This window comes from Lutra lutra, chromosome 6, assembly GCF_902655055.1.
Source record: "Lutra lutra chromosome 6, mLutLut1.2, whole genome shotgun sequence".
NCBI classification, from domain to species: Eukaryota; Metazoa; Chordata; class Mammalia; order Carnivora; family Mustelidae; genus Lutra; species Lutra lutra.
In genome coordinates this window covers 40880267-40896414 of record NC_062283.1, presented here as the reverse complement: position 1 = coordinate 40896414, position 16148 = coordinate 40880267, and the positions used below count along the sequence as shown (strand labels likewise).

The window sequence follows — 16148 nt, the reverse complement described above, 5'->3', positions numbered from 1 at the left end:
ATAGTTGTGAGTAAAAATGGAGGGAGTTTCTCAGCTCATCCACATTACTTTAAACTGTATAATTTAAAGTCATGATATAAGAATAGAACACTATACTTAAAATATTTGGTAAAATCTATTTTTGACATAATGGTCTTTGGGATTTTGCTTCTATTTTCCTCTTGACACTCTTTACTTGGTTGTAATAAAAATCTTAAATATGATAAGAGGAAATGGTATAAAGCAAGACATGTCATACTGAAACCAGAGGAGCTTCGTAACAAAGCTTGGGCTCAACCAAGAAATATTGTGATCCAGCTGTCACCATTTCTAAACAAAGTTTGAGGGTATTGCATAATACATTACTAATTTTTTAATGTTGTGAAAAGAAAGTAAAATAATGCTGTACTTCCTGGGACATCTGGGTAGTTTAGTCGGTTGAGCATCCGACTCTTGATTTCGACCCAGCTCATTGATCTCGGGGTTGTGAGATCGAGCCCCATGTCAGGGGCTCCTCATTCAGCAGAGAGCCTGCTTAAAGACTCTCTCCCTCTCCACCTCCCACGGCACCCCCTTCCCCAAATAAATAGTTTTTTTTTAAATGTACTTCCTTCCTCCTTTCAACCAACTTTTTGCTAGTCTTGATTAGACTCTGGATTTAAAAGTGAACTGTTCTAATAAAATTCAGTTCTGCTTCATAGTGATAAAAGAAATCAAACAATTTTAGGAATCTGTCTTATCAAAAAAGTAAATTCAGAATATGAAGTATCCTTATCTTCTTGACTTTACTCATTACAGTAATCCAACTTAAACACATGCATATGTCATAAATGCTTACAAGAGTGTTTTTACACATATGTAATTTTTATGGTTTTGTGTAAAATGTTTAAAACTTGCCTCATGCCGGATTTTTTATGCACTGGGTACTCAGTAACTATTTTGATGCTAAATCCTTCAATGATAAAATCTTTTAAGACATGGTGAAGGGAAAGATCACTTTGGGTTTTGTGTGGACTAAACTGTTCTTTTCCAATAAATGAATGTCTTCCAAAAAGGTATTTATAGCCGTTGCTTGTAAAAGTAATGGTACTAGAAATAGTGTGTTTTGCCATCTGTTATTTATGTCCAATCTGGATTATAGTACTCTGAATGTAGTCATCAGTTCCACCTGCTGAGAAACTGAGAATCTAGCCTGGTAGGTTTCTAAACTTTCAAAGGTAATTGTTTATCAAAAGATAAGAAGCTTGAGACACTTCTTCAATTTTGCTTCAGTGTAAGAGATTTGTTACATTGTGATTTCAGCATTTCCCAACCAATGGACTAAAATCTTGATTTGTTCTAAGTAGTAGCTAGCTTCCATTGTTTCCATAGAGCTGGTTTGTATCTTCTTGGACATAATAGTAAGGAGTGCATCATGTGTAGTCAAAGGGGGAAGAAAATGGAACCATGTACCAGATGGTCCATTAAAACAGGAACCCAGAGAAAACCCCTCCAGAAAAATAGCAAAACTAGTATTTCTTTACTTTTGCAGGGGACTAGAATTCTTGATTTCAGAGGTGGGCAGAGGGAGGTCTGGGCTGTATAGTTTTTGGGTTTGGAGCTGAAAAATGCATGATTACTCAGCTCAAGGTAGCTTCAATGCTGCCTGGCGATTCCATGTTACCTGGTTTTCCAGTTCTCAAGAGAATTTCTGATTTGTTCAAACATATTCAAACCACTGCTCTCCTTTCTACACCTTTAGCTTTAACAACAGACTCAACTTCTACTTCAAAAAGAATTTGGGAGCCATCATGTCACCTTCCCATCATCAGTATGCTATCTTTTTTTTTTTTTTTAAAGATTTTATTCATTTATTTGACAGAGAGAGATCACAAGCAGGCAGAGAGGCAGGCAGAGAGAGAGGAAGGGAAGCAAAGCAGGCTCCCTGCTGAGCAGAGAGCCCGATGCGGGACTCGATCCCAGGACCCCGAGATCATGACCTGAGCCGAAGACAGCGGCTTAACCCACTGAGCTACCCAGGAGCCCTCAATATGCTATCTTATCTACATTTTCTCCTCATCTTTGTTCCTTCCTGCATGCTTTAAATCAAGAGAGGACTTTGTTCTTATCAAAGGCTAGTTCTTCTCATGTGCTTGAAATTTCATTTTTATCAGATTTCTCTTGTCTTTGTACAGTTTCTTTATTTGATTCTTCACTTAACATTTAAACATACTTTAGTATTTCTCATTGTAGAAATAAATCTTATATTCAGTTCCCCTTGGAGTAATTATTAAAATACTGGTAACTACGAGTCATATTTATTTAGGACTTAGTATATGGCAGATATATTCTAAGACCTTTCTTTTTTTTAACTTGTAGAGGGGAAAGAATAGGAACATCTTGTCATACTTAGGTCTGGAGCTTCACTTCATTCTTGCTGAAGGAAGTAGGACCAATAGAAGGGTGCTCTCCTCACAGAAATCTCCCTCTGTCACTAATACTTCAGGAGAGAGTGAGTGATGGCCCCATCTAAGGTCACAGAAATAGAGAGGTCAGTGAAGTCCATACACAAAAGGAGAATCTAGCTTAACAGGAGGGTGAAAAGTTAATTTTTAGACATACCAGGTTTGAAATATCTGGGGTTGGGTGGCTCAGAGATAAGCAATTAGGAATTTGAAAGGTAAACACAAATGGAACTATCCAAACTCAGGGTTGACGTTGGTACCTTGGAGTAGAAGTTCTTTGAGATCTCCCTAAATCAACATGCCCAGAGTCCTAAAACTGGCCCAATGATCACATTTAGCATAATTTCAGACTAGCCTTACTCTTTTGTGCTCTTTTTTCCCCCCACACCCTTCATTGTTAGCTATTGGACTCTATTTTCATAGCAGAATCTATAAAGAAGTCTATCTGTTCTTAAGGTCATTCTAAGTTCAAATATAAATACATAGCAGAGGACTCCATTTTCATTACTCTTTCCAGAACTTTAGGAACTGCCTAAGATGAGGTAAGTTCTCTGAAGGGTTGAGAATTTGCATGAATGGTCATTACTCTTTAATACTTTTTAGAACCCCCTGAGAACTAAGCACTTTACATTTATTATGTGTAATCTTAAAATAACCCCATGTAGTAAATACTTTAACTCTCATCCAACAGATCCAAGACTTCGAGGCCAAGAGACGTGAATAGTTTGTGCAAGGTCACACATTTGGTAGCTTCCATGGCTAGGAGTCAGTCTATGATTGTTCTAGTTGCTAATTGTGAGCACTGGCTGCCCATTAGAATCACCTGGGGAGCCTTAGCAATCCTGATGCTGAAGCTCAGCCCTAGACTGACTAGATCAGAATCTTAGGGGATAGCATTAATAGTTCTTCGTTTTTAGAGGTCCCCAGGTGATCCTATGGCACAACCAAGGCTGAGAAATACTAGCCTGCCTCTTCAGACTAGGACATTTTCATACTATGCCACCTCTGAATCAAAAACTATTTTTTAAATTTTTAAAAAAGATTTTATTTATTTATTTGACAGAGAGAGATCACAAGTAGGCAGAGAGACAGGCAGAGAGAAAGGGAAGCAGTCTCCCTGCCAAGCAGAGAGCCTGATGTGGGACTCAAACCCAGGTCCCTGAGATCATGACCTGAACCAAAGGCAGAGGCTTAACCCACTGAGCCACCGAGGCGCCCCTGAATCAAAAACTATTTGCATTCCATATTGAAATAGTTTCGTGACACCACGTCAGACTGGTGATTAAACTTGATAAATGGAATAAACAAATGTCTTTTTGATATAAAAGAGTTACTTTCCTTTGCCTTCCCAATCCACAGAGAAATGTTTTGTCTAGAAATCTCAACAACAAAGCTACAAAGTTTTGTTTTCTTTGCTCGATACAAGTTGAAGGCAACTTTGTACTTCTATTACTATCATCCTTTTTGGAGTGACCCTATATGGTGCTTCATTACATTGGAGGGTATAATTCCACTCACAATTGATTTTTCTCTTCCGTTATAGAACACAGTGTAAATCAATTCTGAGAGATCTCTTAGAGCTTATAACACATTTTATAAAATTTCTAAATTATTAGTAAAGCTTTAGCTGAACTCTTGGCCTTATTTAGCAAGTGACTTAATTATATTTCATTTTGAATAAAATTGTCATTTTCTAAGCCTGGAGATAACAGTGTATAATGAAGCATCTGCTGTGTACGATGTACAAATGTTTAGTCTCCCAAAGGACACATTTCAAAGACTCAGATTTTCCTGTTATGTGTGACAAACTTTCCAAGGTCTTCAAAATATGAACATGTTTTCTGCAAGATACATATTTTTGACATCTGTGAAACAGATTTTTATCTCTATTGACATCTATCTAGCATTTCTTTCCTTTTTAATAGTACTGCTTCATTTTAATATGAAATTATAAAAGCCTAGCAAATAAGAATTGTTATTGTTTGAGCGTCTCATATTTAGCAACTGCCTGTGTTTCTTCATTCATTCATTATTTCATATCATACATGACTTTATATTAGCAATTTCTTCTGTTTTCCAAAGTGTTTTTTTTTCCCAAAAAGATGGATCAGAGAGATAATGTTTCTTTATCATAGTTTTGTGCCATAATTTTTAAGGAGGTATTGCAACTTTTTAGTAGTGAAACAAGAGTTTTCAAGAGAAAACTAAATCCTATAAAATCTCTTCTATTGATATTTTTCACTATATCTAAGAGGAGGAATGCAGCAGCTAAGTATTTGGATCTATGAGAGACATTTGTCTGTTATCTACAAATGACATAGCTGTTGATATAGCATGTCATAGCAGCTAGGGAATGAAGGAAGTTGAATGAAGTGACATTAACAGAAGGTTTTGATGGAATTAATACCATTAAACCTTTAATTATAAAATGATGAAGCTTGTAGTCACAGTTCCCACTGGACATCTCATTGGGATTTGCTCTGTCCAGATAACCTCAAACTATGTTTGCACATGTGTTGATGGGCTCTTCATAACCAAAACTATACTTTTATTTATTTATTTATTTATTTATTTATTTATTTATTTATTTTAATATTTTATTTATTTATTCGACACAGATATCACAAGTAGGCAGAGAGGCAGGCAGAGAGAGAAAGGGGGAAGCAGGCTCCCCGGTGAGCAGAGAGCCCGATGTGGGGCTCGATCCCAGGAACCTAGGATCATGACCTGAGCTGAAGGCAGAGGCTCAACCCACTGAGCCACCCAGGTGCCCCGCAAAACTATACTTTTAAATTATGCATCCTTTTATTATTATTATTATTATCATCATCATCATGTTTAGTTAGCCCGTGATGCATTCTTCTTTTGGTTGTGATTTGGAAAAAAAGACTAATCACTTAATGTCATTTTTTGTTTGTATAAATAATATAGTATTTACTATATTATTATATTATATTACTATATTATTATATATATTATACTTGAAATAATATAGTATAACCATAGAAATAAAAATATGTCAGCAAAGGGCAACATGTGGTAATGAAAAGAACATTTGCTCCTTCATTTGCTACATGTGTAACTTCAGACAGGTTACTTAACCTCTCTGACCTTCATCATCTCATATAGAAATATTTACCTTACGGCATTGTTACAAAGTTGATGTTTAAGACAGAGTAGGTGCTTGATAAGTTAGTTTTTTATCATCCTTTAAAATGTAGTCTCAAACATTTTCAGTTACGTTTGTTATGCCAAATAAAAATTAATCCATGTATTTTAATTATGGATTAATTAATTATGCTTTTAATTATGACATTATTAACAGCTATTATTTACTGGGCACTTACTATACATGGAGTTTTGTGTTATCTTTGTGCAAGTGCTTTTTACCCATTAACTTATTTCATACAGTAATTTATTTTTAGTCTGTAAAAACCTCTTTTTTGAACACTGTAAATAGTTATTAGTGCAACCTTTTAAGGACTGTCTTTGAAATCACTATAGTAATGAACCAGAATTTCTTCCCATAACATCATTCACTTGTAAGGAGTTACAGGTGCATCTCAGAATTAAAAGGTTATGTGTCCTGAACATGTTCTATTCCATGTGAATATCAAGATATACGATCCATAATTTTTCCAGTTTTATTAATAAATAACTGATATAAATCACTGTATAAGTATACGGCATTCAGCATAATGGCTTGATTTACACATACTGTGAAGTGATCACAATGGGTTCAGCCAACATCATCCATCTTTTCATATAGTCACAGTGAAAAGAAAAGATAGAAAACAAGAAAAAATTTCTCCTTGTGATGAGAACTCTTAGGACTTACCCTCAACTTTCCTATATGTCAAACAGCAGTGTTAACTATAGTCATCATGTTGTCTATTTATTTATTATAGACAAACTAGTGTGAGAGTGGAGGAAATTATCTAAATAATTCTAATAAGAATTGCTTCACATGGAGGAATGATTCCAGCTCATCTGAAATTGTTAAATTTTGCAGTAACTTCAGTAATTCTTGATTTCCCCATAAATACTGCAATTAAAGTATGCAGATATTGATACTGTTTGAGAGTTTCTAAATATTCTACTTAAGTGTTTCATCTCAAAATTCTGTTTTTCATATTTCTAGCAAAAACAAGTTTCTCTGCATTCTCTATTCCTTGGAAGTTTGTTTTTGTTTTTTGTTTTTTTAATATCCTATATCTCTCCTCAAAAGCATTTTCTCTTTTGCTTTTTGAAATAGTTACATAATTGGTGTCAATGATTGCTTATTTTTAAATGCTAACACCCTTTGATTTATTTGAATGCTGGGAATAAGGTAAACATAGTTTGTTTTTTTCCTGAGAATCCTTGAAAGTCTGCCAAATGAAAAGAATAAATAATTATATTTTACACTTTAAGAAATTCATCTTGGTATTAATGTAATAATATTTTTCTAGAAAGTTGGACTTAAGGAATCACTAAGATTTGAAATAAATTAGTAAAGCAGGCATCTTTGACCAAGAAATAGGAAACATATATAAGCAACCTTAGAGGCAAAAAAATAGTATTTCTTAAAATTTATGAGAACATTATCTACAATCACATAGTAAGACATTGGAAAATATAAATGAAATGGATAATTTGTGGTAAAATATAAATTGCCAAAATTAATTCAAGAAATGAATAGCTCCGTTAGACTTTTAATTAGTATTCATGCTATTGTAGAATTTTAGAGCTAGGGAAAACTTTAAAGATCCTTTGAGAATGTTGAGATCCAAAGTCTTTGTGGGAGACTTAAAAAAAAGTTCCATTTGTTAGATTTGGAAATTAGAAAGTCATAGGTGATTCCTGTGAGAGGGAAACTGAGGGGAGATGCTAGAGGGAAAGAAAATATGTAAACATGTAGTAAAGAAGATGATGGAGAGCTTAACCTTTCAAGAAATTTGTCCACAATTGGAAAGAGAGAGAACAACCCAATGAGAGCCATTGTGAATAAACCAATAAAAAGAAGGTTGATTGGTTGGTTATTTGGAGATAGAGATTTCAACAGATTTGTAGGCTAAGAAATTATGTATATAGGTATACAGGAACTAACTAAAGGAGATGAGTATATAGTTTACCAAATATAGGGTCAAGCATGGTTACTATGCATCAAACTTATATGCATCATGCTCTTTAATCTTTACAAAAGTCTTATGAGGTAGAAGCTATAATTATCCTCATTTTTTTTAATGAGAAAAGAGAGGCTCACAGATTTTAAGTAACAACCAGTAAATGCAGCAGTCAGTGTGTGAACCCACAATGCCATTCCAGGGTCTATCTCTTAACTCTATTACACCACCTCCTGGAAGGGGAAGGACCTGATTTGGAAAGGAGGAAGGGGGTAAAGAGTATAGGGAATATGAAGATATAAATAATATGGATAGTGTGTATCTCATCTGTAATGTTGAAGGCAAGTTTATCTGATTTAGGAATAAGAAGGAACATTGAGAGGATATAAAATGTTGTGAGGATTAGACTATGGATGTGCAAAAAAAAAAAAAATTGTCAGAAAGCAATGTGACGGAATTAAGGAAATGCACAAGCCCTGGAGTCAGAGACCATGCTTTAACTCCTCCTCCTAACTCATTAACCATGAGACATTGGCCAAGTAACTTAGTCTCTCCAAACCCACATGTGCAAAATAGGGATGGTGATCATCTGACTACGTATTATTCTGTTTTATGTCATTGGGAAAACCCTGTATGCTTCTTTGTTTTCTTTCTTCTTTTTTTAAAATTTTTTTTAGACTTTCTGGGTTATTCTTTGTATTTGATTTTCTCTATGACTTAGAATTGGTTTGCCAAACTAAAAGAAGAAAATTAAAATTTGATGGGAATTAGATTGAATATATTTATCAGTTGGGGAAAGATTGACATTTATATGACCCTGATTCTCCAATTCACATATATAATATGTTTTCCCGTTTAATCGTGTCTTGTTTTGTGCCCTTTAATTAAATGTTGTAATTTTCTACATGAAGCTCCTGTTAAATGTATTTGAGTTGTTTTATAGTTTCTATTGTCATTATGAATAGGACCTTTTCTTTCATCTGATAATCTTTCCCTAGTGGTTTTGTTTTGTAGGTGCAATTCATTTTCTCAGTTTCTGAAGGACTTAGACTGCTTTTGAAGTTTTTATTTTTCTGTTACCACCATAGTCTCTCCTCACTCCCCCACTTTTTCTGTTCTTGACCTTTTTTCTTTTTTCCATGTTGGAAGATTTTTTCAATTATTTGAATATCACTGGTTGTGTATTCATGTATAAAAGCAAGGCCCTAAAAAGTGACTTAAAGTTCTATATGGGTAGATGGACTTAATGGAAGATTTCACAGTATCTTAGTGAAGGATGAGCCAGCATCTGAAGATTTCTTCCCCCATGGGGGTGATTTTAATTTCTGACCTGCTAGCATTCTGGGAGCAGAAGTAAGGAGAAAATGAGACGAGGGTGCTTAAGAGTTAATATTTACATTTGTATCTGCCTTGTACACCTACCTATTAATGAGACTGATACTTGAGTTCAGAACACAACCCATTCAGTTTTGCAGAGACTAGACCTCCCTCTGACAGTACAGGACTTCACTGAGTTGGAGAGGAAACACAGAATTTCAGCTATTATGTATATAGATTTTCAACCAGCCTCTCTCTCTCTCTCTTTCAGCCCCATGCAAAGTCTTATGTTTCTGGTCCCTACTGTCTCCAGGTATTAAAACTATTAAAACCTTTTGAAGGGCTGCAGAGTCAGTTGGGTCCATTACCATCAATATTTCCATTACCACCTCCCACACTCTATAAGCACTTAGGTGGTAACATTCTTTGTCAAAGTCAGTTATGCCTTCCTTTCTCAACATCTGAACTGACGCATCTTGAGTTCACTGTTGTCTACTGCCTGTTCTTTTTCCTGTGGCTTAATAATTTGGTAATGTTAACATGATTTGGAAGGGAAAAGAGAGATAAAGTTGTCATAATTAATTATAAATCTTCTATTACATTTTCAAATGGATATTGATGGTGTATAAAAAATAAATTTTATATATTGATCTCAGTGTACAGGAAATATAATTTTTATGCATTTATCTTGTATCTAGCCACTTCGTTGATTCTCATTATTATTTCTAACAATTTAAAAATAGATACTCTTGGGTTTTCTAATGAGATATATTTCATTTTTTTTCTAAGTTTTTATTTAAATTCCAGTTAGCATATGGGGTAGTATTAGTTTCGGGTACAAAATTTACATATAACACCCAGTACTCATCGCAAAAAGTGCACGCTTTAATCCCCATCACCTATTTAACCCCCCACCCACTTCTCTGGTAACCATCACTTTGTTCTCTGTAGTTTAGTGTTTGTTTCTTGGTTTGCCTCTCTTTTTTTCCCCCATGATCATTTGTTTTGTTTCTTAAAGTCCACATGTAAGTGAAATCATATGATATTTGTCTTTCTCTGACTGACTTGTTTCACTTAGTGTGGTACTCTTCAGCTCCATCGATGTCCTTGCAAATGGCAAGATTTTATTCTTTTTCATGGCTGAGTAATATTCCACTATATACCCTTTCCTCTTTATCCATTCATCCCATGTCAGTGGACATTTGGGATCAATCAATTGCCCTACTAGGAATTTACCTCAAGGATACAAAAGTACTAATTTAGAGGGGTACATGCTCCCAGAAAGTTATAGTAGCATTATCAACAACAGCCAAACTATGGAAAGAGCCCAAATTTCCTATGAATTTCTGAGAGCTGCATATTAAGTCTTTCATTATAAACTTCGTTTTGACAGTTTATTCTTGTAGTTTTCTCAGTTTTTGTTTCACATATTTTGAAGAATTCTTCCTAGTTTCATAGAGACATGTTCCTTTGGAAACGTCTTTATTACCTGCTTATTTATCAGTATGAAAAGTCCTTCATCTCTTTTAATGCTTTTTTTTCAATATTAATATTGTGACACCTGATTTTTGCATGTTAGCATTTGCTTAACATGTATCTCTTTTCATCTCTTTATTCCTAATTTGCCTGTGTCATTGGGTTTGAGGTATATCGCATAAAAGCATTACTAGATTTGTTTTTTTTTTTTATTCAATATAAAAGTTCTTAACTTTTAACCAATGAATTTAAAAAATTCCCATTTCTATAATTTCTGATATGTTTGGAATTATTTTGGGATTTTTTTCACTTATCATGTTTTCTAGTTTATTTTGTCCCTTTGCCTGCCTTTAGTTAGGCTGATGAATTTTTTCTTTAGTTCTATTTTTCCTCTATTTTATAAATACATTATTTGTTTCTAACTTTTGTGGTTACCTTAACATCATTAATGTACATATTCAAACATGTTCTTCTAACATCTAGAGCTAATTAGTATCTCTAATATTCCTGAGAACAACAACAACCGAAAGGCTTAGCATACTTTTATTTTTTCCTAATCCTTTGTAACTTTCATTTCCCTTACTTATTAAGCTTCACTTACATTATTTTTAAATTTTATATTTAAGTGGTTGTATTCTAAAAATTAAAATGTGTACATTTAAGCTTTTAAGTAAACATTTGTGTAAACTTAGTATATTTTATTACCCTCTTTGCTACCCTTTATGTCTTTTATCTCATTGCTTCCTCCTGGATTTCTTCTTATTATTGGTTTATATTGTCTAGCAGTTCTTTCAGAGAGAATCCTGAAGTGGGAAGCTTCAAAGTTCCTTGAATTCTAAAAATATCTTTATTTCTGCCTCTCACTTGAATAATAGCTTTGGTGGGTGTAGAATTCGATCTTCAACGTTATTTTCCCTTAGAGTGCTCAAGATACTATCCTCTGTCTTCTTGTATCCTGGGTTGCTCACAGGAATCTGATGTCAATTTGATGCTTCTTCCTTTGTAAGTAATCTTTCTTTTGACTCTGACAGCTTTTAAGATTTTCTCTTTATTCTTGATGTTCACAAATTTCATCACAAACGTATCGAGGTGTGTGTTTGTGCGCGCGCGCACGTGTGTTATCGTCAATTTATCTTTCAGCCCAGAGGATCTTTGAAGTTCTGAGAAGCTTTTCCATCATCTTTCTTTAAATGCTGCCTTCCTTGAAAATTTCTCTATTTTTTCCTTCCAAAAGTAGTTTCAAACAGATGTAAGAACTGTGTGTCATCTGTGTATCTTAATCCGCTATTTCCATGTCTTCATCTCTGCTTCTAATATCTTGCTTTGAGTTGGGGATTCCTTCAGTCTGCACTCATCTGTTTTGGTTTTTAGGCATTTCTCACAGACTCTGATCTACCACAGTTTATACTTCTTTTCTGTCCAGTTATTTCATGAAATCTTTTTCTGTTGTCCCTAAGGACTTGAGGTGAATGGTATACATGAGGGTGACAGGTATGAACAGTGCTCAGTTTGCCAATTTAATGCCCTCTCAAGTTTTGTAATATTTTTCAACAACAACACTCATCAGTTGTAAAGGACCCAATTGAGATTCAGTAGGGCAGGTGTAGCAGAATCGAGTGATGTGCTTGAGGTACTGGTGAGTCTCAGGTTTGAAATGACAAGCTCTCAAGACTCAGCTGTTGTTTGGGATGCCTGGGTGGCTCAGTCAGTTAAGCATCTGCCTTCTACTCAGGTCATGAACCCAGAGTTCTAGGATCAAGTCTTGCATCAGGCTTCTTCCGCAGCGGGGAGTCTGTTTGTGCTCACTCTCTCTTTCTCTCTCACACACACAAAAACAAAACAAACAAACAAAAACTCTATTGTGGGAGTCAAAAATAGACACACACATGAATAAGGAGAAGCTATAGATCTGGACAGTGACAGTGGATCCAGTAGTCGGCAGATTGAACGTATGACAAGGTGTAAACCTATTTATATAGACAAAGTGACTTGGGAGTTTGAGATTTATAAGTCTAAAAATCTCTAGTACTGAGGGGATCCAAGGAATGGTTGATCTTCGTGGGTTACTGACATGGGATTTAGATTATGTGGGAGAAAAAAATCAAAGAATCTTGAGCCCTGAACATTAGAATGGCCACCCTATGGAAACTGAGATGACAAATGTGGGAAATAAAAGCATTTATTTGAAAATTGCTATTATAAAAGTTGTATTTTTAAAAGACAGCTTAGCAAATGTATCAGTAGAAAAAATGTATGTTTCATTATGTAGAGTATCTGATTTTATACTGATTCTTCATGTGATAATGAGGCAAAGTGTATTCCCCTTTCTTTATTTCTCAGGAACATATATTTTGTTATACTTTTCATGTATGATTAGTTTTGTGTCCTTAGACATTTTAGTCCATATATATACATTCTTTAAGTTGAGACAAGTTTCCTTCATAGCTAGAGAACTTGCTAGATATATATGAATATGCATCTGATCATATTAGAATGCTATTGGTCATAGAAATAGTTCTTACTTCTCTAGAGTCTATACCTTTTTTCTACACATTGTGGCCCATATTCTTATCCAGAGAGACATGAATTATTGCAATAAATATCAGTAGCCCCAAATTACATGTATTTCAATTTGTATTAGAATCGAAGTACATATCAGAAAGTCCCAAGGCGACAAACATAATAAAGAAAGAGCAAATTAAAAGTCTCTGTATTGACATATTGAGCGTTTTCTTATTTCTTACAAAATCACAGTGCTTCCAGTACTTAGCATTTAACATTTCAACATTTTTACATTGTTTTATATAACCTTATACTGATAGTTTAAAAACGGAGAAGGAATAATTTTGCTAGCACAAACAATTGAGATGAGACAAACTGGTGGAAGGAAGTGACGGGTGAATTAGAAAGTGTAGCTAGTCTTCAGGTATTAAAGGGAAGAATTATCTTTGAAATTCAAATTGGGATCAGGAACTGCAGATCAGGAGTGAGCAAAGTAGTCAGCTGTAGAGATTCAAACCTTAGCTTGGAAGAAAAGTCTCAATGTCTCAAGTATGGGAGGGAACACAGTTGGTTACAGCTACTACGTTATGCCTGAAGCAGGAATAAAGGTCTGAAGAAGAGGGTCTGGGAAATCCATGACTTTGTCGTACAGCAAATTGACATCTTTATGAAAATAAGTCTAAGTAATTAAGTATATTTAAGTGCCACATGAAACAAGGAATCACATGCCAAAAAACTAGTAATGCTTGTTTTAGTACCATTTGCAAAATGATGATGATTGTGGTCATAATCAGTTCAACCACAGGCTATATGCCTAGCACAGTGCTACTCAGCTTCTGGATATTATCTCTGAACATTAAAAAAAAAAAAAACAAAACCTGGTGAGATAAACATGGTAAAGTTCTTTTTATAGGATGGGAAGAACTAAAAAGCTGAATTAACATCTGGTGAATTTTAATAGAATAAACAAATAATAGGATTAGTTTGGGCCAAAAGTCTAAAAAGCTGTTCTGCTTTAGCAGTATACTGGAGTGGAGGTGGGAAGATGAGGGTTGTACTTTTATTTCTCTGTTAACGAGTTTATTATTATTTTTTTCTAGTTCTATGTTTGCTCTTTTCAGTTTCTGGGAATAGCAAAATGGAAACTGACAGAGGAAGAGAGTAGTTTAGTTACTGGTTCTGCTTGATGAAGACTTGGATTTGAGTAAGATTTACACAAAGATATTGTGCCAGTAGTGAAACAAGTAGCAGCCCTTACCAAAATGAACCTGCTCACCTTTGCAGATGAGTCACAAGTAACTATTGCTAGGCAGTAGTAAAGTAAACTATCTGTGAAATCATGGCTGTGTACTGCCACTGACTCAATTAACTTTTCAAAATGATTTGATTAGGACACACATTGTAATGTAATAGTACAGAACAATGCATTAAGGACTTTAAAATGCATATGTTATTTTTGTACTAGGCTATTAGCCAAATCTCATTTTATACTTTGCTCTTACACCAGGAATATCACACTTGTATAAAAGCAATTTTTCCTTTTGGATAGCTGTTGGGATGTAATCTTAACATCAATACAGATAAAAAAACAAAACAAAGAATTATCAGCTAGAATGAAAGGATAAAGAATGTAGCCAAAAGAATTATGCAAGATGTCTGTAACTTAAATTAAACCAAAGATAGGACCATTCCCATAATTACATTTCAAGGAAAAAAAACTTCAAGTAAAGTAGTAATGGTAATCTCCCTTGGGTTTTAATTTACATTCTGCCTTCTCCTCATAAAAAATTGAACATGCAAATGGAATTAGGACTTTTTTTTTTCTGTCATAGATATTGTACACAGCATAAAGACTGCAGGGTTTCTAATTTCTGTAAATAATTACACTGTCACACAGGAGAGGTAGATATTTGAGATAAAAGCAATGAGTTGAAGATTAATGATCCCCTAGAGGACACATGATTCTCCCCCACCATATTCAGTGTGAGTCTTTTTTGTTTCCACAGAGCATCTGTACAACTACCACTGCATTTTTGCACTTTTTCTTCCTGGCTTCATTCTGTTGGGTTTTGACTGAGGCGTGGCAGTCATATATGGCTGTAACTGGAAAAATTAGGACACGGCTTATAAGGAAACGTTTTTTGTGCCTTGGATGGGGTAAGCATATTAATATATCCTTTCATGCTCTTATTAAAATGACTTTGAAGACATATTGAAGCAGTAGAGTGTGATTATCCCCAGGCTTCTTTTCTTTGTGTCCAATTTGATACGTGGAAGTGGAAATATATGAAACTGGTCAGTTTTGAACATGGGGCATTTGGAGCTTTAAAAAGGAGTAAATATTGGATGACCACGTAGCCAGTCAGTGAAGCAATGGTGTAACAGGAGTCCTGGGATAGCTCTAGGCAGAAAAGCATAGTGTTCTCCACTAATATGTCCTGAAAACACAAAATGTTCTAAAACATTCGGGGCTCAAGACAGGTACACATTATAGTCACTAGTCATGTACTCCTCATAAGAAAACTTTGAGAAGTCCTTTCCAAGAGAGCTCAAAGCAAGTAAAGACTATAGCTATTCATGTCACAGGAAGAAAGTCATTAGAGAATGAATGAAGCCTCACAGCTAGTCAGGGGAGTCCTCAGAGGAGAAAAAGAATTGTTGACAGACTGAGAATTAATTAATTTTTTTGCTTATCTTTATCAGGAAACGTTTCCCTCAAATTGCCTTATGAAATGGACATCTTGAAGATTTGTGTTTTTCATAAGGCCAGTTATAATGCTTAATTGGAATTAATTAGCTTAGTTTAATTAGAATTAAATTAAGAATCTAGTTTCAGAAAACCTCGGGATTTTCTCATTTGCCTTTGTGTGTCGAAAGACTTGAACTAAAAAATGGGGAATTTGGGGCCAAATGTACAGCAAATACCTACTATACCGGTAGACTAGAGAATAGGGTGCTTGATGGAGTCTGAAAAATTACAAGTAAGCAGACTTATTACAATAGCAGAATAATTCATACTGGAAAAATTAGGATACAGATTATTTAAAGATTATCCATCAGGTTTCAGCAAGGTGCTGTCATATGTAATTAACATATGAGGGTTCTTTGTGCAAGCAAATGGGAAAGCCATTAAGAAGAAATTGGAGAATGTATTCTACTTGCAGTTTTCCTAAAACTTTTGTCTGGATTTTATGTCAAAGACCTTCTAAAGTTAGATTGGTACTGAATCAGAGAGCACTTTTATCATGAATTAATGTCATAGATCCAAGAAATAGAATCCAGGTAAGTGACTTCCCTTAAAGAGTGGCAATTTTCTGGATTGGTA

General features: G+C 34.6%; 1 protein-coding gene across 5 annotated transcripts in view; it reads left to right on the top strand.

Annotated features, from left to right (window-relative positions):
• ADGRB3 (adhesion G protein-coupled receptor B3) overlaps nucleotides 1-16148 on the top strand; it is a 727154-nt gene that overhangs the window by 644108 nt on the left and 66898 nt on the right. For all 5 annotated transcript variants that reach the window (XM_047734013.1, XM_047734014.1, XM_047734011.1 and 2 more), the window contains one exon: nucleotides 14830-14980. In XM_047734013.1, coding sequence (XP_047589969.1) covers nucleotides 14830-14980 — 151 coding nt within the window. The remainder of the gene's footprint in view (nucleotides 1-14829; nucleotides 14981-16148) is intronic.